The following is a 27,467-nucleotide window of genomic DNA, read 5'->3' on the forward strand; positions in this document are numbered from 1 at the left end:
TTCTGATTGACCCAAACAGTCATCCTTATTTCCGGTTGGTGGGACGCCATTTGCTGTTTCTAACAGGTTGGTTTTACCCAAGTCTGGACCTCATATTCACCAGTTTTACGGGAATTTCACACTTCACCGATTGGGGGCCATTCGGGATTTTTTCGGACATACAAAAGACTATCGAATGTGGTGTTTTGGGAAGGAATGAAGAGGATATCAAGGCCTTTGTTGCTGCTTGCGTATTTGCCAACAAAATAAATACGAGGCTTAAGCCCCGCAGGGTTATTGCAACCCTTACCTATCCCTAACCAGGTGTGGGGGACGTTTCTATGGATTCATTATGGGGCTGCCCAAAGCCCACGGAGTCGACACTATTCTGGTTGTGGTCGATCGTTTCACCAAATACAGCCATTTCCTCACTCTTAAACATCCATACACAGCCAAGATGGTGGCAGACCTTTTATCAATGAAGTGGTCAGGTTGCATGGGTTTCCACGCACTATGTGTCTGATAGAGATCGAATTTTTATGAGCAAATTCTGGACTGAATTGTTTAAACAGTCAGGGACCCATCTGCACAGTTGGCCTATCATCCCAAACGGAGTGGTCAAACAGATGGTCAACCGTTGCTTGGAGCATACCTTCGGTGCTTTGTCAATGGCTGTCCACAGCAGTGGCCAAAATGGTGCCATGGGCAGAATTTTGGTTTAATACTATTTACCATACTTCCACAAGATGTGTCCTTTTAAGCTCTCTACCCCCCGGCAGTGCTACGTTATTCGGATCATACTTCTCCAGTTAAGACGTTGACATACAACTCAGCACCGAACCATATTATTGAGGATTTAAAGGACAATCTTTTAAGGCTCAAAACCGCATGAAAATGTATGCAGACCGCCGTCGCCGAGAGTAACATTTGAACTGATTCGGTATATTTAAAGCTGCAACCATATCGATTACGTTCCTTAGCTCGTCGCTACAACGAGAAGTTGAGCCCGCGGTTTTACGGTCCTTTTGTCATCACAGACAAGATTGGGGCAGTGGCTTATAACTGCCCTTCCTTCTCAGCTCGTATCCACAACGTTTTCCATGGTCCCAACTAAAGAAAGCAACATTTCCAATCCCTAATAGCCAACCTCTACCAGCAGAACTTAATGAGGACCTCCTTTACAATTGAACCCAACAGTTTCTCAAGAAACGGAAACTGCTGAATGGTCAGTGGAGGTATTAATTCAGTGAAAGGGTTGCCCTCTATGAAATACGTGGGAAGATGCAACATTATTCAGCAACAATTTCCTTCTTTTCACCTTGAGGACAGGGGATTCTCCTTGGGGAGGGTAATGATGAGCACCAATAAAGATAGTGTACCAGAGGAAGCATGGGAATAGCAGTAAGGAACATGCCCTTGTCTGCAAGGCTGGAAGTTAGGATCTGTTTTGAGTTGTTTTTAACAAGAATATGTTAGACAGATAGGTGATGGGGACGTATGGAAATTAGTTAGAATAGGATGGCAGGAGAGAATAAAAGGAGGGGAGCGAAATAGAAAAGGGGAGTTTTTAGAGAGTAAAGTAAAAAGGAGGCTACTGCCCTCAGTCAGTAATTGGGAGGTGTCTGACCCTCGAAGTCAGTCTTGTGATTTTCTTTTTGATTGTATTTTTGCATTCTGTTTTTCTGAGTTGTTTGCTTGATATTGAGGATAGGACTAGTGGACTCTCGACGTGTGACTTAATCTTGAATGCTTGTTGAGGTTAAATACACTGGTTCTATTTCTATTTTGGGTAAACTTAACTTGTGAGTGCAGATTGTTGTGGTATTTTGCTTGAGTTACAGGTCAGGTCTTATCACTTTCCAACTTTCCTATAATGTTTCCCTCCTTTCCAACTTTCCTATAATGTTCACTCCCATCTGGTACGGTTGTATTTCCCAAGTGTTCCCTCTAATATGCCTAAAAACGGTTGTTGATATTGTCAGACAACTTTTCATATGTAGAACAATTTTGGTTTGCCAGTGGCTGAACCAAAATTGTCCATTTAGATCCTCGTGAACAATGCATGGTGGAAATACTTCATTGTAACTTATAATGGTACATGTAGCTTTCAAACATATGCAAAACATGTGTTGGGTTAACAATATACCGCAGATTCCTTTAGTCTCCTGTCTCACACACTGAACTTCCTGGCTATGGGTCGTGTTAGAGTTAGATCATGTTCAGTATTCAGTTTAGCGAAGTTGTTCATCCATCAACTAACATACCAAAAATAGATATTGGAAGTATGTATAGAAAACTGAGAACTTATTAAAGAAATCCACGGAGATTCATATTATGTTCTATATGTTGTTGAAGATTGGACCAACTTGGGTTGATGTCTATCAACATTGTCAGTTATATTGTAATATTTTTGTATCGAAATGTTTAAGCGAAGACATCAACCCTGTCAGTTATATTGTAATATTTTTGTATGGAAATGTTTTGCTGATCGCTTACTTTTCTTTTACTTTTTCAGATGAAGGGTAACTCTAACTGCAGTGCATACTACAGATGATATAAAGAAGCTCACGACTGTACTCTCTCGTCACATCAACCTTGAAGACATTCCCAGCAATAGTTCAAATGTATATTCTAAGCTATAGAATTTGATTGATTGATTGATTGATTTATTTATTTTTGGGTTACAAAGGTTTGTTGTAATCTATACTTGAAAAAGTATCTTCCGAAAAGGGAAGTACATTCACCAATAATGCTAGGGACACCGAAAAACCTGCACCGAAATTTTGTACCGGCCTACGTGTAATGCATTTCTAATTTTTTTAACAATTTTTTTCTAGTGAACGGCCGTCCATCAAATTTGGACGACCGTTCACTCACATGGACGTCCGTCCATATACAAGGGACGGGCGTCCCCATGTAAAGGACGTCCGTCCATAAATAAAATTTTTTATAAATATTTGGGACGCCCGTCCAAACATAAGGGACGGGCGTCCCAAATATTTATAATGGACGCCCGTCCCTTATGTTTGGACGGGCGTCCATTCATAATGGACGCCCGTCCATTCACGTCCATTATGAATGGACGCCCGTCCATTATGTTTGGACGGGCGTCCATACTTAAAAAAAAAAAAAAAAAAATACTGCTCAACTTCTACACTTTCGCTTCTCTTCTTCTTCTTCTTCTTCTTCTCTGATCATCTAATAACTGCCCACGACTTTTAACTAATCAGTCTTTTAAGTAAATGCATGTAGATATGCATATGGACCTGTACATCTCCATACTCAATACTGATTAAGATAAGAATACATTATTATTATTATTATTATTATTATTATTATTATTATTATTATTAGCTCGACTTTGCCGCAGTTGCTGGATCTTTTCTGCATCCTTGGACATGAAAGCATAAGTTTTTCGTGGAGTGGGAGTTCTTGTATCAATGGAAGGTGGCTCGTCCTCATCTGGGATCACAAAGCTGTCTTGTACAGGCCAAGCAGTTGAGTACTTTTGCTTTTGAGGGTGCTGGTATAGGCTTTGATATTGATGGTTCAGTGGCTTCTTCCTAAAACCTGGAAATATTCCTCTCAAAATTTTCATAGCAGATGATTCAGTGTTGACAAAAAGCTTTGCAAAGGATCCAAAGAAGCCTTCTTCTTGCTTCTTCTGTTCATCCTCCGTAGGGATTAAAGGCGGCCTGACTGATTTCAGAGCCACTTAGGAGAAAGCTAGTTTTTAGAAAGAAAAAAAAAAAAAAAAAAAAAAAGGAAGAGTATGGACGGTCGTCCATCAGGACGACGACCGTCCAAAATTTATGGACGGCCGTCCTATTGTTTATAAATTTTTTTTTATTGTATTTTAATGAGGGACGGACGTCCTTTACATGGGGACGCCCGTCCCTTGTATATGGACGCCTGTCCATATAATATGGACGGGCGTCCATGTGAGTGAACGGTCGTCCAAATTTGATGGACGGCCGTTCACTAGAAAAAAATTGTTAAAAAAATTAGAAATGCATTACACGTAGGCCGGTACAAAATTTCGGTACAGGTTTTTCGGTGTCCCTAGCATGATTGGTACATTCACATTCTTCAAATAATTTTAATTTGTTCTTTATGTCTTGTCTTATATAAGTAAATCCTAAAAAACCATCTTGCATGCATGTTACCTCTAAATATGATATAAGAGCCAAATTATCATTCTTTCCTTGCTAAAACAACAAATATAAATATGGATTGGGTGGTCATGATGACGATGATAATAATAAATGTTCAACCCCGTTATCGCAAAGGTGGATTCGGGGTGGCTAGAGCCAGCCAAGAAGATGATGATGAAGTTGAGGAGCATCCCCTTCTCTCCTGCTCACAATCCATTAATATTTCCTTTCTTTCACCTCCCACGGTTTGCCTCGTAGCATCCTCTTGCTTGTCAGGTTGCAACTGTAACAAAAAGCGCATGCCAACTTTAATATATATCATCTTCAATACATAGCAAAAAAAACTATGATAACAATGAAATTGAGATAGCAGGTGAAGTTATACATACAAATGAAACAGCAGTGACAACAATGGGGCGCCTCTCAGGCTGTGGCTTGAACAGGGATATTGAATGGTTTTCCATTTGGGGAAGGTTGGGAGAGAGTAGGAGGTGTGGTGGTGAGGTGGAGGAAGAGGAATCTGGGGGAGGTGTTGGGACCATAATGAGATCTTCAAGAGGGACTACATCCTTAGCCGACATTGCCATGTCTGGCCACATCAAACTCCCCTGTGGCCTACAAATCCTGAAGCCGCTCTTCAGTCTTTCTATTTTGGTGGCTTTCTCTTCTAGCTAGTATTATTGCTTTTGTCGTAGCCGCAGGTGATATTGTTGATCCCATTTGTATTAAAGGTGCTGGGGTTGATTTTGATTTGTTTGTTTCCTCCCCTGATGATTTTAGCTTCTCAATTAGAACCTGCATGATTATCATTAATTTATGCAATATATGAAATTAATTAAAGCTTTAAACAGAGACACCATAAATAAACAATCATCACTAAAATATTAACTAATTAATACTAACGAATGTTTGTTAATCATGTCCAGCATTAATTATTGTACCAATAATCACTACATGTTTTCAATTATCGGACAAAGATTCAAAAGCAGATAAACATATCAGAAATAAAAGGAAACTCAGTAATTGAAGGTTTAATAATTGATACCTCCATTCCACGAAGAGAACGTGAAACTTCCATCATTTGTCCTTCAATCTTAGCTTTCTTATTCACCAAATCTGTATACATCTCCTGCTAAAACAATCCAACAAACACCGAAGGAGTTAGATTGACATCACTCTGGGGATCAAATCCCCTGTTCACTAGTTAATCATTTACCTTCAATGGAAGCAAGAAGTTGTCATGATCAAAGTTCTGACTTGTATTACAAGAACTTGGAGTGTTTACAAGAGCCACATCATCCTCTTGCTTCTTTAACAAGAGCTCCTGCATGTTCCTGTAGATTTCCAAACAAACACAGATATATATCAGTATTATTCAACATCAATTTGTTATAAGGAAATTTACAAGCCTCAGGCACGTAGTAACCTTTCCATTTTGGCCATGGCTTCCTTGAGCAGCTTGAACTCCGTGGCACAAACAGGATCCTGAATCGGGTTATCACCAAGGCTCCAACCAGGCGGTGGAATCCAATAAGGATCCTCAACTCCGGCCTCTTTGCGAATATTAACCAAATCAGCCCTCTCCAACCAGTACTCCATGGCTCCGTCGGCGTTATGCCTCCTTCGAAACCTCTCCTGTCCCCCTGGCGCCACCTTCCCCACCATGTGTTTCAACAAATGATCCAACAGACCGGTATCACCGATCAGTTTCCTCGCCTCCATTCTCAACGCCGGCCTCAATATCGGCTTCCCAAAAACCGCTTCTTTCTCCTTCATTATCTTCAACATGTTCACTTCAGCTATTTGATACCTCTCTTTCGACCATCTAGAACTTAAGTTGTTTGTCCCTTTCTTCTTCTTCTTCCTCTTCTTCTCACAACTAGTAATAAATACGTGCGCCGCGCTCTTTCTCTTCCGATTCTCCTTCATCTCCTCAGGTGACCGATCTAACTTCACATCTTCTTCTTCACCGTCTAGTTTCTCCGTCTCATCATTGCTGAGGAACAGAACTTTCTTCCTATTACCCCAGTTGAGCATCCCGCTACTCTTAAGCTCAGTCAAGCAGTGGCCGTTCTTGGAAGGTTCCAATGAGACGTGAATCTCAACAGGTGATGATGAGAGTTCATGACCGGCTTCCTTTTCGTCCAGTGAAGCCATATTCGTCTTCGGCTCTTCTTCAAGGTTACTGTTAAGAGTGTTAGTCTTAAGTGTGTGTGTATGGGGCGAGAGAGATAAATGTGATTTCACTGATTTGTGTTAGTAGATATAGATATAGTGCTTGTCTGCCCAAATGCATCATTTATGCGGCGTCGTTTAAATAACATGATTTTGCTGCCTCCTACAAAACGATAATATGAATTAATGAAAATTGAGAATAAAACTGCAGAGAATAAAACCAAATCGTATAATAATAATTATGTCTAAAAGTGCTCATGCGGCCGCACGTAAAACAGAATCAAAACAAAACTGATTTGGGTAAAACAGGGCAGAAGACGCGCTTGATATTTCAATTTGATGGGGCCCTAGCGTGAATTTGATTGATGTATCCTTGAGAGCGCGTGGGATGACCGTGCGAGTAACAGAAGAAACAGAGTTGTGAGCCCATGGGGTTTAATACTTCAAGCACTAAGATGGCAAAGCTTCAGAGTTGAGAGGACAGAGGTGTGAATTAATAAACGAGAGTGGCAAAGCGTTACTTATAACATGGATACTTGAATTGAATCTTTTTCAAATTACAAATTTAACACAGATTTTCAAGCCTTTACTGTCAAGATGAAATATCACATTTACAAATATATTTGCAATGAGTTTATATGGAATGTCAAAATCAATTGCTTCATCTTCTATATTCACAACCACACTCCATACTAGTACCAAAAGCAAAGTATCATCAACATGATTACAAGCAGAAAAACAAGTCAAATGTCCAGAATTCTACATTTTTATTGCTACCATACTGCAAACACGACTTCTCTTGGTGACCACGTATAGTTACTGTGTTGGTGTGATGGCTTTATACGGTGACGTTTCATCATTAAATGGAGTGACGTCGTTTTAAGCTAATGGTGAGATTAATCCTGAGCGTTGGCTGGCTGAAGATCCAACGGTGAAAAGGAGTCCTCTGGTCAATGATATAAAAGCAGGCAAACAGGGCAGAATCGAAGCAGAATAACAATTGTATCTCTCTCTTCTCTATCGAGCAAAAATTGAGTCTGCTAGGGTTTGGGTTTTTGTGGTCTTGAATCTTGTAACTGTTAATCAAGTGATTGGTTTCAAGTCATTAGGGATACAGGGAATAGTGTCTCTAGGGAAGTTACTGGATCTTGAGAAGATTTGAGGGGGTTTTGATATTCGGTTTGTAATCTGTACTGTGATCTTGATAAATATAGTGTAGCGAGCTCGCTGGTTTTCCGAGCTCAATGTGGACGTAGCTTGTTGAGCAAGTGAACCATGGTAATTCTTGGTGTTTTGTGTGTGTGTGTGATCTGTGTTGTTTGAAATTGCTGTGTGTTTTTGGTTGGAGTTGAGGCGTAGGTTATAACATAATGGACATGGATCTTTGCATACATAGCAAGGCTGACAACACACTTGACCAAACAACCTCTATCTATTCTGTGAAAGATGAAACAGACTGCTCAACTTCATGGTATTAGCACAACCGATCCAGATGTTTTTCGGCTCTCCAGGTCTGCATGTGCCTGTGCTGCTTGTGCTAATGGGCATGTATGATTTGCACGAACCCGCAAGACACCTGATGCAACGTTGGCAAATACCTCCCCACAGTTTCCAGCAACTCATCCCGAGTTGTCGTGTATTGCATGAGAGAAGGCCTCGTCAAGAACAGAGATTTTGGTGCCAGTGCTGATAAGGGAACTGGATTTGGTGTACCAGAAGACTGCCCAAAACTCACCATGTAACCCTGAAGCTTTAAGCATGCCAGTGATCCCTGAATATGGTAAAACTTGGATGTTAGAACTGACTCCCAACAAATTTAAGAGAACAAAGTAGCAGACCTTTTAAACCCAACAACCTTTTACGTCAACCAAAACTCGTAATGGATTCTGGATTACATTTTAGCAACATTTTACAAAAACAACTTCATTATTGATTTAAATTCTTCTAGACAATTAATCAGAATCAGTTCTAGCTTGTGGATCAAATTGCTTTCAATAATATAACTAACGAGCTCCATGTCCATAACCTTATGGGACAACTAGGAAAGATCCCCCGATTTGTCCTCAAGTGGATACAATAAAGTTTTGGTTGTTTAAATTCCAAATCAGTTATCCTAACACAGATGCACTGTTGGCGACTAATATAACACATCTTTACATAATAAGTAGAATAAAGTCACGTCATGCCCATATGCCAAACTTTTTTGTTTTTGCTAGCCATGGAGACGTCCAATTCAAGGATAACCTACTTAAAAGTATGTTTTTCCTAATATAGTTATATTAGCTTACAATTAATAAATCAATTGTTTTCCTCCAGAAAATCATTTTTTATTGCTCTCTTTTCTATGTGGCTCATTCTGCACACATTTATGACAACAACTTTGACATGTACAATCATTGATAAAATGCCAAATATCAATCCTCTTGATACAAGCAGGAATTCTTAAAAAATAGCAACCAACATGAGTTTTTCGTACCATAAGTTTTCTGGCCAAGAACTATTTCATACCCTGGTAATGGAACTTGGAAGAGCAAATGCTCATGCACATGATACCTACCTTGAAGCAACGGCGAAGTAGAAACTGAGCTGTCATTCCCTTAAGTATGACAGAAGCTGCAATAACTGGTGAGATAGAAGAAGGAACAAGAAACACTTTGTTTGCAGGAAGGCTCTGCTCTTCAGAATATGAACCCATTGGATTGCCAGCATAAGCCACGATATCTCCAACTTCCCTGCCTTACAGTAAGCCCAGGGCCCAGAGCAATTACCTCTCCAACAGCCTCCATACCTACAGCCTTGCAGCTGATTTATTCACGATACTGCATGAGCAAATGCCTAGCACCCTGGCTCACCAAGCAGGTATACTTAATCTAACATCATAAAAAACACAGCAACCTAGATTAACTTAGAATCAAATACAGAAAGTAACTTCTAATACCAAAGGAGTTTGCTTGCTACTTGCTTGAAGAACATAAAGCCAACTGAATGTGGCAGTAGGTTAGACCAAAAAGATCACATAACAAAAATGATACTTTAAGAATTGTCATAATCTTCTAGCGGTTATTAATCACATAGCATCTTGCACTAACTTGCACATCACTTACAGTCTACAGAGAAGAAAATAACAAGGGCTATGCCATACTCAATAACTTGCACAAGGTAAATTTATAAAAATTTCATATTCAACGGTAGTATAATATAATAAAACAACCATAAATTGGAATCAATAATACAACAAATTGATCAGGAAATAAGGAACAGACTACAAACCTCAGGTCCGCCAAGCCAAGTTCATGAACGCTTTGACCATATTTGATATTGGAGATGCAGAGTGCTTTTACTTTAGTATATCTAAGTAAGGTGGAGAGGTGAAAGTGGAAGAATCGTGAGAAAGAAGAGGGTTGAATTTTGATTGAAACGGTGTGGAGCAGAAGCTAAATATGATAGTTTTAAGTGACGTTTAATATTCCCATTATTATACCAAAGTATTGACGATTACTAGTGCTGTTGAATACCCATTTTCAGTTTACGTGGATGGAATATAGGGATAGTGAAGACCATCATCTCCATCACTGGGCTTTCGATTTAGATGACTTTTTTTTTTTTTTTTTTTTAAATCCTTCCAACCTAAACATATTGATTTGACACTATCATCTTCGAAAAGATGTTTATACGTCTTTAATTACATTAAATTCATAATAGAAGCTAATAAGACAATATATTGAAATAAATGGCATTACTTTTTTTCTTTAAAAAAAAGCCGTTTGTGTAATATTATACTAGAAATTATTAATTATTGATAAAAATTGTTATTTTTTGAATAATTAATATTTGTCAACAAAATAATTATAAAAGCCCTTAAAAATATAATAAACTTGTAAAAATATTAAAAACCTTTATATATGGTGTTTTTCATTCTTTATAAAAATTGTTAGATCAATTGTATGATAAGGTAAATGAAATTAACCCATACACAAAAGAAGAGTCATATTAATTTTACCCATTGTATATATATATATAGAGTCGTTATTCCATTCCTAAACTAATTATTAAAACTGAATTAAGGGAATATGAGTACATAAACTAATGCAAATGGCAAAAACATGCTATTCAAACCTTCACGTCTACCTCTGATATGGATCTTCAAACTCTCTTTCGAGGAAATACGACTTGCATCTAATATGGCAAACTGGGTTCAAAAACAAAATTCCACAAAAGGAGGGCATGCAATTAAGAGCTAATTATATCTTCAAAATTTGATCATATATAAACGTCCCAAACTTAATTTGATATACGATCACTTGAATGATCTATGTATATACATTCACAGATTTCCCCTCAAAGCTTTCTTTGGTAATTTGGGTGCTGGTTTGTCCATATCCCCCAATTCCACAGGTAAAATGCTCGTTTGAGTACCGTCTACACTATCTGTATCGATGTCTCCTTCGATCGTCAATCCTTCAATTCTTGCTGCCACTGCATCTGCTTTATTTACTCCCACATTTACAACTGCAAATATATTTAAAACTAATTCACTCAAATCAATTTAATTTTTATTAATTAGTGGATGTATGATGAATGGTAAGCCTTACTTGGATTAGATAAGAACCATAGAACTAAAGCACAAAGAAGTAGAACAAATGGAATGGCATGTACAGCATTCTCAGCAAACTTGATACGTGACTTCTCCTTCTTAGCCATCTCCTCAACGGGATCATACGCAGCCTGCTCATCCACTTCCATCGGCGACGACGCCGTTCTCATTCCCGGAACCGGCTTTGGTGATGTGTGCATGAAGTAGTCATTGGCAACTCGGGTAAAGCTTACCGATCTATACATATTCCTTTGATGCGAAGGAAAAAAAAAAAAAAAATTCAACGAAGATCGATCGAGAAAGAAAAATGATTTGAAGTGAAATTATGAAATAATTTAATTTGCAAAAGTTTATGATGTTATGGTGTAAGAAGAGAGCAAAAGTTTGGAGAGAATTCAAGGAAAGCGGCTTGGATAATGGGTAAATCTGTTGGTTTTGACTGTCGCATGTGTTAAATGGTTCTTTTAACTCCCGAAATTAAGGCCTGGTTTTTGGCTTCTTACAGTTATCACTCGACTTTGTCTTATATATTTAGTTAGGACATTATTTTATCATTTGATCTCTAGAATTTTCCTTTTTAGAGATAGACCACTTGATTTTTAATTAAAAAAATATCGGTTTTATCTTATTTTTGTTTTTAATATTTAAAATTAAAAAAAAAAAAAAAAAGGTTTATTGTTTAAGCACATATGTCATCACGATTTTGTAAATTTATATAGAGTAATTAAGAAGAGAAGATAAAGCTTAAATCTAAGGAAAAATAAAGTTTCTTTAAATCATAAAAATAAAAAGATCTAGAATTAACACAAAAAATACAAAATATAATCTTTGAAACGTCACATATGTATGTTATTTTAAGGTGAAGAATGAAATTGATACCAATCCTATCTAAAAAAGTATCACGTCATTTTGATATTGTTCAAATTCATGCATTTTGGACATAGAAATAGTGTAACATGAATGAACAAGATGATAGATGCAAGGTAGAACTTAAACATAATACATAAGCCTAAAAAATTTCAAGGTAAGAATAAAACATTACATACTCCTTTGCTATTCAACACTTGAATCTTCTTTCTTAGAATCTTAGTTCTTCAAATGAACTTGCATAACCTCAAAATGTGATCCATACAAGTCAAGGAAGAAAGAGCTGAGAGAGTGAGAGAGAAAATGAGAGAGTGATTTTGCTTTTAATTGATTCAATTGAATTAAAATTGTATAAAACTTAATTTATACACCATGGGCACAAAGTGTAATTTTAAATTGTTTTGGGAAGGCCTCAAACAATTTAAATTAACTTGAGAATAAACATTTATCTCAAGTCCTTGGTTTTATGGTTAATTCATAATTAGACCAAATTTTAATTCCATTAAATATTCTAACCCTTTAGAATAAAACCAATACACTTTTGCCCCTATCATTGAATCCAATTCAATAATAATATTTAATAAATCCTTATTATCCTTGGTTAGTGCTAGCTATTCATGGATAATCATTTCTCATCAATACATTAATTCGGACGCAACCGTTTACGTACGAACATCATTAATCTGATTAATGATATGTATTACTCTCTCTCCTTGAGTTTGGTTTTATGTGTGACCATTTTGGTTTACTGTGATTTAGCCGTGGGCCCAATATCTGATTTTGATATGTTTCATTATAATTCTTTATAATCGAAACTCCCACTGATTATGGTAAACGTCTAGCAATGTTCCATAACTCCTAAACCACAATGAAATGTAAACTCCAATGAACCTATTATGATCGTATGTACCTTGTAGTCAAATCCTTCTGTTATCTAATCATGATTAAGAATGGTTCATGGTATGTCAAAACCTTTAACTTAATCTTTAATCGAATTGTCAATCGATACAATGGAACTCGTTAACATGAAACTACTTTTCATTTGACATTCATTATACTCTGGCCAGCGATTTCCCTTTTTCAATGTTTATTGACATTTGTTTGGGAACTCAAGGTTGGACTATTTTGAGTTAATGGATCTCATCTTGACCATCACTTGTCCTCGCATATGAATAACATATGACCAAACCGGCTTATTACACAAGACATGACTAGTCTCGTGCTTATACACCATATGAACCATATGCATCCTATGTTGAATCCAACCGTGATGTCTCAGGTCTAAGAATCAGTGGTACACTAGTACGATCCTACGATGCATCATTGACCATATCCATGTGATTTATCGTAATCGGTCATATTCGATAAACAGTTCACTAACCGTTTATCCGTGCTAATGCCTTAGTGACATACCTTTTATAATCACCCACACTAATACCATCACATGATATTCGATGGAGACATTCAGCATGCCTACTATGCAATGTTATTGTCCAATTAACATTACTTGCATAGGGAATTCTTTGATGATTTGATCTTCTGAAGATTCGTGTCATCCAGACATTTCACATGCAATATTAAATATAATATAATATAAATGAAGCAGAAAATCAACATGTGAAATAAGAACACTTTCTTTTATTCATAATACATTTACAAGGTATAATGTCCTGAAACCGACAACACAATTGGTTCTTAGGGCATACACTAACAGATATAAAAGATTTAGAGGAAAAAAATACCCTTTTGGGAGCGTTTAGATCATATAATGTTTTATTATAAGGGTATGTTATATTAACGGAAAGAAAGATCATCTTGAAGATTAGTAGGAATGTTTAGAAAATGTATTTGGTTAGTTCGAATAAATTAGTGAATAATATGTTCGGTTGGGAGGATAAATGAGTGGGTATATAATTGCCCTCCTTTTAAATATTAATATAATAGTATTTTTTATTATTTTTTTTGAATCATTTTTTTTTAACTCCCTACATTTGAAATTTTGCTAAAACACCCCAACCATATGAAACTTTAATTTATTTTAAAAAAAAAAAAATCACCCTCACCCACCCCAAGGCACTACCGACAGCCAACCACCACCGCCAGCCGTCTCCAGCAGTTGACGGAATGGTGTACAACTGGTTGTATACAGTCAATCATGTGTCAGCAAAGCCGAAAATGGCCATGGATCATAAATCCATGGTCGAAAAATAGTCAGATCTATGGCAATTTCACGGCCACATGTTTGGTCGTGAAACAGCCATAGAAACGCCAGATCTGGCCGTTTTCGGCCATGGATCACCGTAAAAGGCCTTACTGGAGCATGACTGGCCAGATCCTGTCGGTCGTGCACCATTACAGTGATTGACGCCAGCAGCTGGCGATGGTGAGTCACGGCCAGCGGTGGTCTTGGGTGGCTGGGGTATTTTGTTAACTTTTTTGTGGTTTAGGTGTTTTAGCTAATTTCTCAAATGTAGGGGGGCTGGGTAATTATTATTTGGTAGATATTTGAGGGCAATTGTGTCTGAAATGGTTTTTAATTAAGGGTAAAATAGGTAGAAAAATCATATTACCTCAATAATATTTTAATAATACCTCTTAACAGGTAATAATATTACTCCCAACATTACCGGCTGCGTTTGTTTCAGTTTTGGAAATACTACTTTTAGTATTCCCAAAAAAGTTAAACAGTAAAATACCCAAAAACTCAGAAATTTTGGAATACTACTCCCAATATTATTCAACTTTTTTTAAACCCCTTAAATTTGATAATTTAATTAAATACCCCTAAATATTTTTTTTAAAATTACAAAAACACCCCAATAATCCACATTTACCAGATTCCGGCCACCACCACCGGAAAATGGCCAGAATCTGGTGGGATGGCGCACTACCGGCTGAATCTGGCCGGTAGTGCGCCGATCTAGCCTTTTCCAGCCATTATCCACGTTGATCTGGCCGGATGCCGGCCAAAAAAAAAATAAAAAAAAAAAAAAAAAAAAACAAAAAAAAAAAAAAAAATTGTCGAAAGATCTAAGCCAAAGATCTGGCCGTTGACGCCAGACTTTGGCCGTAACAGTCGGTCACGACGGCCAACAAACGGTCATCGTTGACCATCAGCGACACCATTTTTTGGCCGTCGTTGAGAGCAAACTGCCAGATTTGGCGTGTGACCAGATCTGGCCGTAGATCTGGCCTTTGTCGGCCAGATCCACTGTGGATCTGGCCGGAAAAGGCCATTGGCGCATGACCGGCAAGATCCAGCCGTCATGCGCCCATAAGGTGACTTCGGCCACCTCCGGTGTGGTGGCCGACTGGGTGTTTTGAGGGTGGGTTAGGGGTATTTTTGTTAACTTTTAATGTTTTATTATAGGGGTATTTTGTAAAAAATAAATATAAGGGTATTTTATTAATTTATAAATCCTACACGTAATACCCGCCCAATTCAACTTTTTTTACTTTTTTCAAAAAACTTTTCCCAAAACCCCCAATTTTGAACCAAACGGAGCCACCAATAGTAAACATTATTTGCAATAAAAAATTATTATAATTTATACTTATAATTAAACACCGGAACTTACAAAATAAACCAAGATTATCCCGTTATCTTATATACCCCAGATCCAAAGAGCCCCTCTATAATAATATTATTAAACTGTTGTGTATGTTTGTGTGTGTCTATATATAATTTTTTTTTTTTTTTATTGCTGGGCGAGACTTTGACCATTAAAAGTTTAAAACTATTGTTTAAAGTTATCCATATGCCTTATTATATTTTTTTCACTATTTAGTTAGGACATTGTTATATTATTTGATCTCCTCGATTTTTGTTTTTAGAGATAACATTTGATATTTTTAAGTAAAATGTCAATTTTATCTATTATTTTTTATTCAATATTAAAAAAAAAAAAAAAGGTTTATTGCTTAAGCACATATATCATAAAATTTTGCCTTTCCTTTGTTGTGAATCAATATACTACAAATACATGCAGTTAAGTTGAAGACAGAAATCAGGACATCTTGAAAACGAGATATTAAGGAGAAGATAAAGCTTAAACTAAAGAAAAATTTCTTTATTAAAAATAATAGTGAAAAACAGAAAGAGAAATGACGTGTTCCCAGCTGTGGTTTAACGAAATCCCAATTCTATAGGGGTGACACGGGTACGAGTAGAACCAGAACCAGGGTAAGAACCGGAACCGAACCTACCCAGAACCTGCACTGTGCGGTAGATCCGGTTCCAATTTTTTGGAACCGCTACTGTGCGGTTTCCGTTTCCGGTTCTTGCATGTGGAGTAACCAGAACCGGAACCTGTAAAAAGGTTACCCTGTTGGAACCTGTAGGGACCCAGTTTAGAACCTGTTTTGGAACTGTTTGGAACTTGTTTTGGAACCTGTTGTGAACCTGTTTTGGAATCTGTTTTTAGAACCTGTTTAAACCTATTTTGGAACCTGGACTATAATGAAATATTTGTGAAATGTAAATAATGGGAGAGTTTCATTTTTTACATATAAAAAATTTAAATAAAAAAGTTAAATTTTTAGATAACCTAATTAAATATATCCGAATACAATTATACTTATTATATATAATTACACCATATTAAAGCTTAATATATTATATCACAGTAATATTAAAGTTTTGATCAATTAAGTGAATAATTGGAATTATGATCCAATTAAAAGTGTTTTACATTTTTAATGTTATTAAAAGAATTATTTTTGAATAAAATAGTATATTTGATTGAGTAATAATATATTTAGTTATTTACTTCAATTATCAAGTTCTAAGTATATCTATAATAAATTAGTAATTAATTAATTATATATGATAAATTGATAAATATTAATAAATTTAATTACTAGTTAAATATCATACTTAATTAATTATAACATTACATTATAGTTAAATGATTACTTAATTAATTATAATTTTATAACATTACTTAATTAATTTATAGTATAATTAATTATAGCATTACATTAATTGGTTACTACTTAATTAATTTACTTATAAGTTATAACATAATTAAATAGTTAATTAATTGACTTATAATTAGAAATTTAATTAATTATAGCATTACATTATAGATTTATAGTATAATTAAATAATCAATTATAACATTTTATTATAAACATTAAAAAAAAATTAATTAAATAATTAAAAATTTAATTAATTATAATATTACATTAAAAATTTATAGTATGATTACTTAATAGTTAATTCACTATAACATTATATTATAGTATGATTATATAATTAATTATAGACCTGGCAAACAGGTGGGTGTACCTGCGGGTCAACGGGTACCCGCACCCAACAGGCGGGTACGAGTAACATATATTTTGACCCGTGAGAATCTGACCCGTACCAGGCCCGCCCGTGACTTTTGTGGATGGACCGGGTACTATCCGAGGGTACCCGTGGACCCGCAAATTTGAAATTTAAAAAAAATAAAAATAAAACTTATCACTCGATATTCCATATCTTTCCACAACCTTCCTATCTTCCTGTGCGCTACCTTATATCTCCTTTCCAATTCTCTCCCCACAATTCCATTATTCACTTATTCAGATTTCTCTCCACGTTTTCTTCACTTCTCTGATCTTTCGCTTGCTGCCATGGCCTCTGAAGCTGAAACTCTTGAGATTTCTTCTTTGTTTGAGCGACTCTTGAGGCACAGAGATATGTCTTTGTTTCTTCCCTTTATTTTGGGTTTCACGGGTAACATCTCCACGAGAGAGAGTAATCCTGAACACACAGATCAAGAAACAACTACGAATTCGAGTGGGAGAATTATTCTAATTAACCCTTTGACTCAAGGAATGGTGGTGATTGAAGGAACGTCAAGTTTGGATTCTTTGATGAGGAACTTAGTATCCAAAGATGGTCAACCGCCAGCTTCCAAGGCGTCTGTGGAGGCTCTGCGGAGTTTCGAGATTGGTGATAGTGAAGATGAAAAAGAAGGGGAAGTGGGTAAGTGTGTAGTGTGTTTAGAAGAGTATGAGGTTGGTGAGATGGGGAAAGAGATGCCATGTAAGCATAGGTTTCACGCTAAGTGTATAGAGAAGTGGCTTGGGATTATGGGTCATGTCTTGTTTGTAGATACAAGATGCTTGTTGATGAAGAAGAAATTGGTTACAAGAGAGATGCGCAAAGGAGAGAGGTTTGGGTCAGCTTTTCTTTTAATAGTGGTAGGAGAAGTGGGGATTCTGATTTTGAATCTAATCAGACTCAGAATCAAACTTCTCTTGCAGCAGATTTTAAGTCTGCTGATGTCTCTTCTTCCCCAAGTGGGAGAGAAAGAGAAAGAGAGACTGTGATTTGAAACAGATTATAGAAAAATAAATTTTCACGGGTGACCCGTACTTGCACGGGCGGGTACGGATCATGAAAATGTCGACCCATGAGATTTTTTCACTCGTGAACCCGCGACCCGTTCCACCCATGACTCGTTGTTACCCAGACCATACCCGCCCAACCCACCTGTTTGCCAGGTCTAATTAATTATAACATTACATAATTAAATGATTACTTAATTGATTATGACATTATATTATAAATATTAGTAATTACTAATTTACTACATAAACATTAATATAATACTTAATTAAATGATTAAAAATTTAATTAATTACAACATTACATTATAAATTTATAGTACGATTATGTAATTAATTGTAACATTATATTATAATTAAATGATTACTTAATTAATTATAATATTCTATTATAAACAAATTAATTATAATATTATATTAAAGACTTATAGTATGATTACTTAATTCATTATAACATTTCACTATTTCATTATAATATGATTAGTTGATTACATAATTAATTATAACATACTAATTAGATAATTATTTAATTGATTATGACATTATATTATAAACATTAATTATAACATTACATTATAAATAATGATTACTTAATTAAATGATTAGAATTAATTAATTAAATATTACATTATAGTTAATAATTACTTAATTAAATTATAACTTATTACATTGCATTATTATGATCACTTAATTAATTATAGTATTGCATAGTTAATGATTACTTAATTAGTTATAAATTTATAACATCATATTATAAACATTAGTAATTTACTACATTATATTTATTACATTACTTAATTAAATGATTAAAATTTAATTAATTATAATATAACATTAAAGATTTATAATCTGATTACTTAATTCACTATAACATTACATTATAGTATGATCACATAATAATTTAATATTACATAATAATGATTACTTAATTGATTATGAGTTATGATATTATGTTTTAAACATTAGTAATTACTAATTTACTATATAAACATTAGCACAATACTTATTAAATGATTAGAAATTTAATTATATAATATACCTTATAAACATTTCATTATCACTTGATTAAGCTTACATTATAATTAAATAATACTCAATATTATAATATTATTATATTACATTATATTATGATCACTTACTTAATTATAACATTATATCGTTTAATGATTACATAATTAGTTATGAATTTATAACATTATATTATAAACATTAGTAATTTACTATATTATTACATTATTTAATTAAACGATTAAAACTTTAATTAATTATAACATTACTTTATATATTTGTAATATGATTACTTAATCAATTATAACATTCCATTATAAACATTAGTATATTAATTAAATGATTTGAAATTTAATTAATTATAATATTAAATTATAGATTTATAATATGATTACTTAATTCATTATAGCATTACATTATACTATTATAGTATGATCATATAATCAATATAACATTACATAATTAAATGATTACTTAATTGATTATGACATTGTATTATAAATATTAGTAATTAATCTACTAATTTACACAATACTTAATTAAATGATTAGAATTTTATTAATTATAACATTGCATTATAAATTTATGGTATGATTACTTAATTAATTATAACATTCTATTATAAACAATATTACAATACTTAATTAAATGATTAACAATTTAATTAATTATAATATTACATTATAATTAAACCCTAAACCCAAATAGTATATTTGTTAGGGGTGTATTTGTAAACTTTTAAGGTATTTTTGTCATTTTTTAAACTAATAAGGGGGTAATTGATTTTTTACAGGGTACCCCGGAAAGGAACCGGAACCTGCATTTTAGGTTCCGGTTCCTTGAATTAAAGAATTTGCACTGTGCGGTTCCGGTTCCTTTTTTTGGGAGCCTGCACTGTGCAGTTCCGGTTCCCCCGGAAAATGGAGGGTACCAGAAACCGCTCACCCCTAGTGCATCGTTTCAAGCTAAGCTAAAGTTTTAGCTTCTTCAATCAAGCTTGAAAGCTTCTTCGATCAAAGATTCCCAACTTCCCACTTCTTCAATCGAAGATTTCCAACTTCCCATAGCTTAAAGCTTCTTCAATCAAAGATTCTCAGCTTCCCGTCTATAATCAAGCTTAAAGCTACTACGATCGAAGCTTCTTGTCTTTAATTGAGCTTCTCATCTGTTCGACTCGTCTTCAATCGAGCTTTTAATTTTTTCGAAACTACTCACGTCTTTAAATTGAGCTTCTCATTGTTCAAAGTTGCTTTCTTTAAGAACCACCACTCAAATGGCGAATGTGACAGATTCAAATTCACTTCTTTATATCCATCCATCAGATACGCCTGGATCAGTGTTAATTTCAGAACAATTGGTTGGAAACGAGAACTATGGGATTTGGAGTCGAGCGATGACTATGTCTTTGCGAGCAAAGAATAAGCTAGGGTTCATCGTTTGTACATGTGAGAAATCGAAATTTGATCCATCTTTACATGCACAATGGGAACGATGCAATTCTTTGGTCTTGGCTTGGATTTTTAATGCGGTCTCAAAAGAAATTTTCAACAGTATTGTGTACTCAACAAGTGTTCATCATGTATGGCAAGATTTACTTGAGCAGTACAATAAAGTCAATGGAATGAGAGTTTTCGAATTACATAGGGAGATTGTCAATTTAGTTCAAGGGACAAATTCAGTAGCTATCTATTATAATAAACTCATCAAGTCACGTTTGTGCCACGACATGCGTTTATTTCTTCTTTGTTTCTTCAACTTGAACCATGTTTGCACGCACCAAAATAGTTTCATTTTTCAACAAATACAAAGGGAAGAAGCCTTACAGTGAGTGTGAACACTGTCACTTGTCAGGGCACAAGAAGGGAAATTGCTATAAATTGCATGGATACCCTGCCGATTTTCAATTCACAAAAGACAAAACTGGAACAAAGGTCAAAGTTAATCAAGTGCAATCACAACAAAACTCAAAGTCTTCAAGGGTGGAACCAGTCTTGGGAATGTACTGTCAACCGAGTAATATAATAAATTACTACAATTACTGGGCAATGAAAATGTAGCAACTCCATTGGAAAATTTGGCAGGTAAAATCGTTTTCCTATATTCTTGTCTAAATGGTGAAAATTGGATATTAGTGTTACGGGCTACTGACCATATGACTCATAACTTTCATAATCTAGAATCTCTAATTGCTAGTGATTCATCCATGACAACCTCTGTAGGCCTTCCAAATGGAACTAAAACCCCTATTGGACATGTTGGTTCTGTCACACTGGAAAATGATTTGTGTCTTGACAAGGTCTTTCATTTACCTGGTTTTAAGTATAATCTTTTGTCATTATCAAAGTTGACTTCATCACGTAATTGCTCTATTACCTTTTATCCTAATTTTTGTGTTATTCAGGATCTTTGGAGTGGCAAGTTAAAGGGGATTGATGAGCAAAGTCAGGGATTATACTATTTTCTGCCTTTTTCAAAAATAAATTCGAACTCCACATTTAGGAATTAATAAAAGTGTTTGTACACCATCTTGTAGTACTAATGTTGTATCTGCTGCTTCATTAATAAAAAAGACCTGTTTTTCTTCAACACCTCCTATACATTCTATAAAAGGTGATGCCACAGTTTGGCATAATAGGCTAGGGCATGTATCATATTCTGTTTTACAGAAATTGCATCATGGTTTACATGAGAAGGACACACTTCATTGTTCTATTTGTCCAATAGCCAAGCAAACTATGATACCTTTTTCAATAAGTAATACACTCACTTCTCATATCTTTGAACTTTTGCGTTTAGATGTATGGAGGCCTTATAAGACACCAACACAAGGTAATGCAAGATTTTTCCTTACTATCGTGGATGACTATTCTAGGATAACTTAGTTATTTCTCCTGCAATATAAGTTTGATATTTTCCAAACTTTTAAAAATTTTCTTCACATGGTCCAGAATCAGTTTAACTAGACCCCCAAATGCATTTGGATTGACAATGGTTTGGAATTTTGTAATAAGCAATGCCATGATTTATTTCTTGAAAAACGTATCATACACCAAAGTACATGTGTTTATACCCCACAATGAAATGGAGTGATAGAAAGGAAACATAGGCATATCCTAGAAGTTGCTAGAACATTCAAATTTCAGTCTCATATTCCAAATTATTTTTGGGGGTATTGTGTTAAGGTTGCTGCCTACATTATAATTAGGTTACCTACCAAAGCTCTTCATGGCATGTTACCTTATGAAAAGTTTTTTCGGTAAACAACCTAAAATTGATCATTTAAGAGTGTTTGGTTCCTTGGCATATGCTACTACTTTGACACCTAAAGATAAGTTATCTCCAAGATCCACTCCTTGTGTCTTCATTGGTTATTCTTCCATATAGAAAGGTTATATATTGTATGATTTACATTCTAAAACTGTTCACGTCACTTGAGATTTGATTTTCCATGAGACTATCTTTCTCTTTACTTGGAAACAGTCTAGTAAACAACCTTTTTTTTTTTGTCAAAAACCTTCATGGAAGATGATTTTTCTACTTTATCTAATTCTGATTTTACTGCTTGTCCTGAAAATACATGCATTTTACTAGAATCAGAACCAACTTCCTCTTTATCTCCTTTGGATTCCTTACCTCTTCATCCTCACAACAACCTATAACTCATTATTCACCTAGAAAGTCCAATAAAACCTCAAAACCACCAATATGGACCACTGATTTTATTTGTCCAACCTTACCTAAATCCAACCTTACTTCTTTGACTCAATACCCAATTCAGAATTATATTTCCTATGCTCACCTTTTCTCATCATATCAAAGCTGTTTGTCCAAAATTTATGCCCTTACTGAACGTCATACTTTTACCCAAGCATTTAAAGATCCTAATTGGGTGGCTGCTATGCAACAAGAGATTCAGGCTTTAGAAAGAAATGACACTTGGTCTTTAGTTCTCTTGCCTCCTGGTAAGAGTCCAATCGGTTGTAAGTGGATTTTTAAGCTTAAATATAAGGCAGATGGTTCTTTGGAGAGATACAAGGCAAGATTAGTTGCCAAAAGGTATACTCAACAGGCTGGAATTGACTATGAAAAGACTTTCTCTCATGTGGTAAAAATGATAACAATTAGACTTGTTCTAGGTCTAGCTTCTATGAAAGATTGGCCTCTTTACCACATGGATGTGAACAACGCTTTTCTGCAGGGTGATCTTCAAGAAGACATTTATATGACTCTTCCTCAAGGATTTTCTAAACAAAATGATAGTCCTTAGTATGTAAATTACACAAATCACTCTATAGCTTAAAACAAGCTTCAAGGGCTTGGAATTCCAAGCTTACTACTGCCTTGATATCTGGGGGTTTTCGACAGGCTTCTTCGGATCATTCTTTCTTTTTCAGAAAATTCATTCACACATTGTTATTTTACTTGTATATGTGGATGATTTAGTTATTACCGGAAGTGATTCTTCCTTGATCTAGTAGACTAAAGACCTGTTGTATTCTCATTTTAAACTCAAAAGACTTGGGTTCCTTACGTTACTTTTTAGGTTTTGAGGTTGCTCGATCCTCTAAGGGTATTGGTTTATGCCAAAGAAAATATGCCTTGGAATTAATTGATGCCTCGTGTTTGCCTGCTGCTAAGCCTGTTGTTGTTCCTTTGGATCAACATTCGAAATTTACTTCTATAGAGTATGACAAGTTGTTTCCTTGTAATGAAGATCTTGCTCTATTTGATCCTTTTGTGTATCAAAGACTTATTGTCAAATTACTATATTTGTGTTTAACTAGGCCTGATCTAAGGTACTCTGTTAACCTTTTGAGTCAGTTTATGCAGCATCCGAAACAATCTCATCTCACTGCAACTCTAAAGATTGTTAGATACATTAAAGCTTCTCTTGGTTTGGGTTTGTTTTTTCCAACTCATAGTTTTATGCAGTTGCAAGGTTTTTGTGATTCAGATTGGGCATCTTGCCTTCTTATCTGCAAGTCAGTTATAAGTTACTGCATTTTTATGGGAAATTCACTTATTTCCTGGAAATCTAAGAGACAAGCCATTTTTATGGGAAATTCACTTATGAGCAATGACTTATGTCGTTTGTGAGGTAGTTTGGCTCACACAACTTTTGACAGATCTTGGTTTTCCATTATTGCTTCCTATTACTCTCTTTTGTGACAATCAATCTGCCCTTCATATTGCTTCAAATCCCATGTTTCATGAGCCTATGAAGCATATTGATATTGATTGTAACATTGTTCATACTAAAATTAAGGAAGGATTGATCAAGACCTCTCATATCTCTACAAGGTTGTTGGTAGTACCCTTCATCAATGTCTCTTATGCAAGTTGGGAGTAATTGATATTCATCACCCGTCAACTTGAGAGGGGTATTGGCATATTGTTTATTTATTTAATTACTGTTAAGTTTGTTAATCAAGTTAGTTAGATTGTGTATCATGGTTAGTTATTGTGTATAAAGCAAAATTACTCTCAATTCATTAACAAGAATTAGACTTATTCTTCTTTCAATATTCCTAAATCTAACAACATAAAAAAAAAAAAAAAAAAAATAGAAAATTTGAGTTGAGTTATGGAATTGAAGTGAAATCTGATTTCAATGATTTATATTTAGAGTAAGTATACTGTTGAAGCAAGATTATAAATGACTTTGGACTTACAGGGAGATGGCCGATGACGTGAAGGTTTGCGGTGGGAGGAGTTTCGTACGGAACCGGAGCAAAATTACCGGAGAGATAGTAAAGAGGCAACGAGGAATTATTATACATGAACTTAACGATCACAGTTTCCAAAAAATCAATGGCTTTAGAAGCCAGACCTTTGTGTGGCTTAGGATTCACCAACACTACGCCATCATCTCCTGCTCCGCCGCTGTACTTCAGCTCCTCCTTCTCCTGCGCCTTCGCTTGTAGTTGTACGGCTCTGTCTAGAGTGCCGTAAGTGGTGGTGAAAACTGGGCTTAACAGACGTTGATTCTTGGAGCGGCTTCCTGCAAAATGATGAGTCATAGTCATTGTAAACTTATCAAGTACAAATGGATGAAGCATTATGAACTTCAATGATGTGCTCTCTCAGGAGCTCTGTAAGTGTAACTCTTGAAGCTCAAAATTTATATTAATAATCCAAATCCATGATTAGTTATGCCACATTTAGGGGTGGAAAAAACTGGTTAACCGAACCGGTTTATCCTATATTTGAACCGAACTGGATTCCGATTTAGGGAAAAAACCAAACCGAAACCGAACCGGTTTTTCACTTAAACCGGTTTGTAACCGAACCAAAAATTCGGTTCGGTTAACCGGTTTTAAACCGGTTTTCAAAAATGGTCTGGACCAGTCGGCCTAATTCAATAAAACCTTTCAATTTGGCCTAATTTACTATAGCTCAGAATGCCACTCACCCACTCCAAACGGTCTTTGATCGGACCAATAAAAAGGAGACCATAGTTTTCTAGGATTTTTCGGATTGGAGGTTAAGTGGCAAGTTGAGATGGTGAAACCAAAGACCAATAAAAGAGAGACCATAGTTTCCTAGGATTTTTTCGGATTGGAGGTTGAGTGGTAGGTTGAGATGGTGAAACCGTGGTTGATGGTGCTTGTACAGATGACTTATGGTTTTGATGATGAAGTTTTATGTGGAATATGGAATATTGGAACTGAAGTTGCAGAGAAGGAAAAGATAGAGAAATTGTGGATGCCTATTTGCATAGAGAGTGACAGAGAGAGGAATTTAATAAAAGAGAAAGTTTAAAAATCAAAGAGAGAGAGAGAGAGAGAGAGAGAGAGAGAGGGGTATTTAATAAAAGTGAAAGATGAAGAAATCGAGAAAGAGAGAGAGAAGTATTTAATAAAAGACAAAGATAAAAGAAATAGAGAAGGAGAGAGAAAGGCATTTAATAAAAGAGAAAATGAAGAAATCAAGAAAAAGAGAGGCATTTAATAGGAGAAAAAGGTGAAGAAATCGAGAAAGAGAGAATAGTATTTAACAAAATAAAATATGGAGAAACCAAGAAAGAGTGAGGGATTTAATGAAAGAAAAAATTATTTTTTCTTAAAAAATCGGTTTAACAATCCGGTTTTGGTTAACCGGTTTATTTTTTTTAAAAACCGAATCGAATATTCGATTTACCCATTATTCTAAACTGAAACCGAACCGAATTCCTAAAAATCCTAAAAACTTATTAAAAAGAAGAAGATTGTCAATGAAGAATTATGGGCGTACATTCACAACATGTTTATTAATATTCTAAATCTTGATAAATTAATATTTGAAGAGTATCGCACATGGTCCGTACATTAAGTTAAAACAAGAGAAAGAGGAAAAAAAAAAAAACAGAGTGTGGGTTCTTCTTGCATCACTCTCCTCTGTGCATGGTAGATGAAGAATTCATTGCATCATGTAGAAAAAAAATCTCTCTCTTCTAGAAGACATTAACTCCTCCATTAAACATTCAATTAATGAGTTTGAACGTAGGTCCGTTTCATATATAGAACGAACATGTGATCGAAATCGATCATTTTCAAATATATACAGATAAATCTCTGACCAAACCCAGAGACTTACTAGTACCGACGTTCTAATGGTGACATTGCCCTGCTGGCCAGCTGGATTTTTCTTTTAGTAATTAAGCTTTAAATAAAAAACGAAAAAGAATTTATGATATAGTCGGTCAACCTATCACATCACAGGATAAATCACTGGGATAAGATCAAAAACAAAAATCTAACTAAAACAAAAGAGTTACACAAAACACTATCTCTCAGTGCACATCTTACCACATGATAAATCCTAGATTAAGACGAAAACAAAAGTTTATACAAGACCATCTCCAAAACATACACAAGACAACCATCACTAAAATAAAACCAAACCAACAAAAATTCACCCTTTAAAAAAATATATTGATAACCCCTAATCCTGAGCAAGACTCTTATTACTAATGGTTCTCTTCGTCTTCCTAATTCATTAATAGAGAATTGGCATATAAGAAATGCAATTAAGAAACTTAATGAAAAGATTGCTTCTATGAGAGCTGATAATGCAGGGACCTTGTTCACAGGTGTGTCATAGACTCATAGTTCTGTAACAGTCCAAAGCTAGAGAGTATATTATAAATGAGGTTAGATTACTACATATGTGTACATATTAAATGTAATTGTGGCAATTAACTTAAACAACCTATAATGAAACATGCTAAATGCAATTAAATTAAGGAGATTATAATGGTGTAAGAGCTGTTAAGACAATAACTGCAAAGCAAATTATTCCCTTTAAATGTGATCCTCTTTTATATATATGTAATATTTTGGATAATTTAATCATTGCTGAACTAATTAATA

The 27,467-nt window shown here is 34.9% G+C and overlaps 3 protein-coding genes and 1 pseudogene across 4 annotated transcripts; 1 reads left to right on the plus strand and 3 right to left on the minus strand.

Annotated features, from left to right (window-relative positions):
- Positions 1–4,257: 4,257 nt before the first annotated feature.
- On the minus strand, positions 4,258–6,290 carry LOC116131708 (protein DYAD-like). The gene is given in 6 exon segments (XM_031417373.1): positions 4,258–4,416; positions 4,523–4,802; positions 4,804–4,928; positions 5,179–5,262; positions 5,350–5,467; positions 5,560–6,290. Coding segments are annotated over 6 exon segments (1,497 nt in total).
- A 683-nt stretch (positions 6,291–6,973) lies between these two features.
- LOC116131747 lies at positions 6,974–9,723 on the minus strand. Of its 2 annotated transcripts, none has more exons than XM_031417419.1 (3): positions 9,579–9,723; positions 8,866–9,110; positions 6,974–8,079 (listed from the first exon to the last, which is right to left on the minus strand). In XM_031417419.1, exons 2-3 carry the CDS (start codon positions 9,001–9,003, stop codon positions 7,846–7,848), a joined length of 372 nt encoding a protein of 123 aa, XP_031273279.1. In that variant the 5' UTR covers positions 9,004–9,110; positions 9,579–9,723; the 3' UTR covers positions 6,974–7,845. The 2 variants fall into 2 exon arrangements, with proteins under 2 accessions (XP_031273279.1, XP_031273278.1); XM_031417418.1 differs by having other exon boundaries at positions 8,866–9,178.
- A 909-nt stretch (positions 9,724–10,632) lies between these two features.
- Positions 10,633–11,147, minus strand: LOC116131709. The gene is made up of 2 exons (XM_031417375.1): positions 10,901–11,147; positions 10,633–10,817 (listed from the first exon to the last, which is right to left on the minus strand). The coding sequence occupies exons 1-2, from the start codon at positions 11,145–11,147 to the stop codon at positions 10,633–10,635; spliced, it is 432 nt and encodes a 143-aa protein (XP_031273235.1).
- Positions 11,148–17,388: 6,241 nt separating this feature from the next.
- On the plus strand, positions 17,389–18,095 carry LOC116131710 (annotated as a pseudogene).
- The last annotated feature ends 9,372 nt before the right edge of the window (positions 18,096–27,467 follow it).

Source organism: Pistacia vera, unplaced genomic scaffold, assembly GCF_008641045.1.
Source record: "Pistacia vera cultivar Batoury unplaced genomic scaffold, PisVer_v2 Contig240, whole genome shotgun sequence".
In the NCBI taxonomy this organism is placed as follows: Eukaryota; Viridiplantae; Streptophyta; class Magnoliopsida; order Sapindales; family Anacardiaceae; genus Pistacia; species Pistacia vera.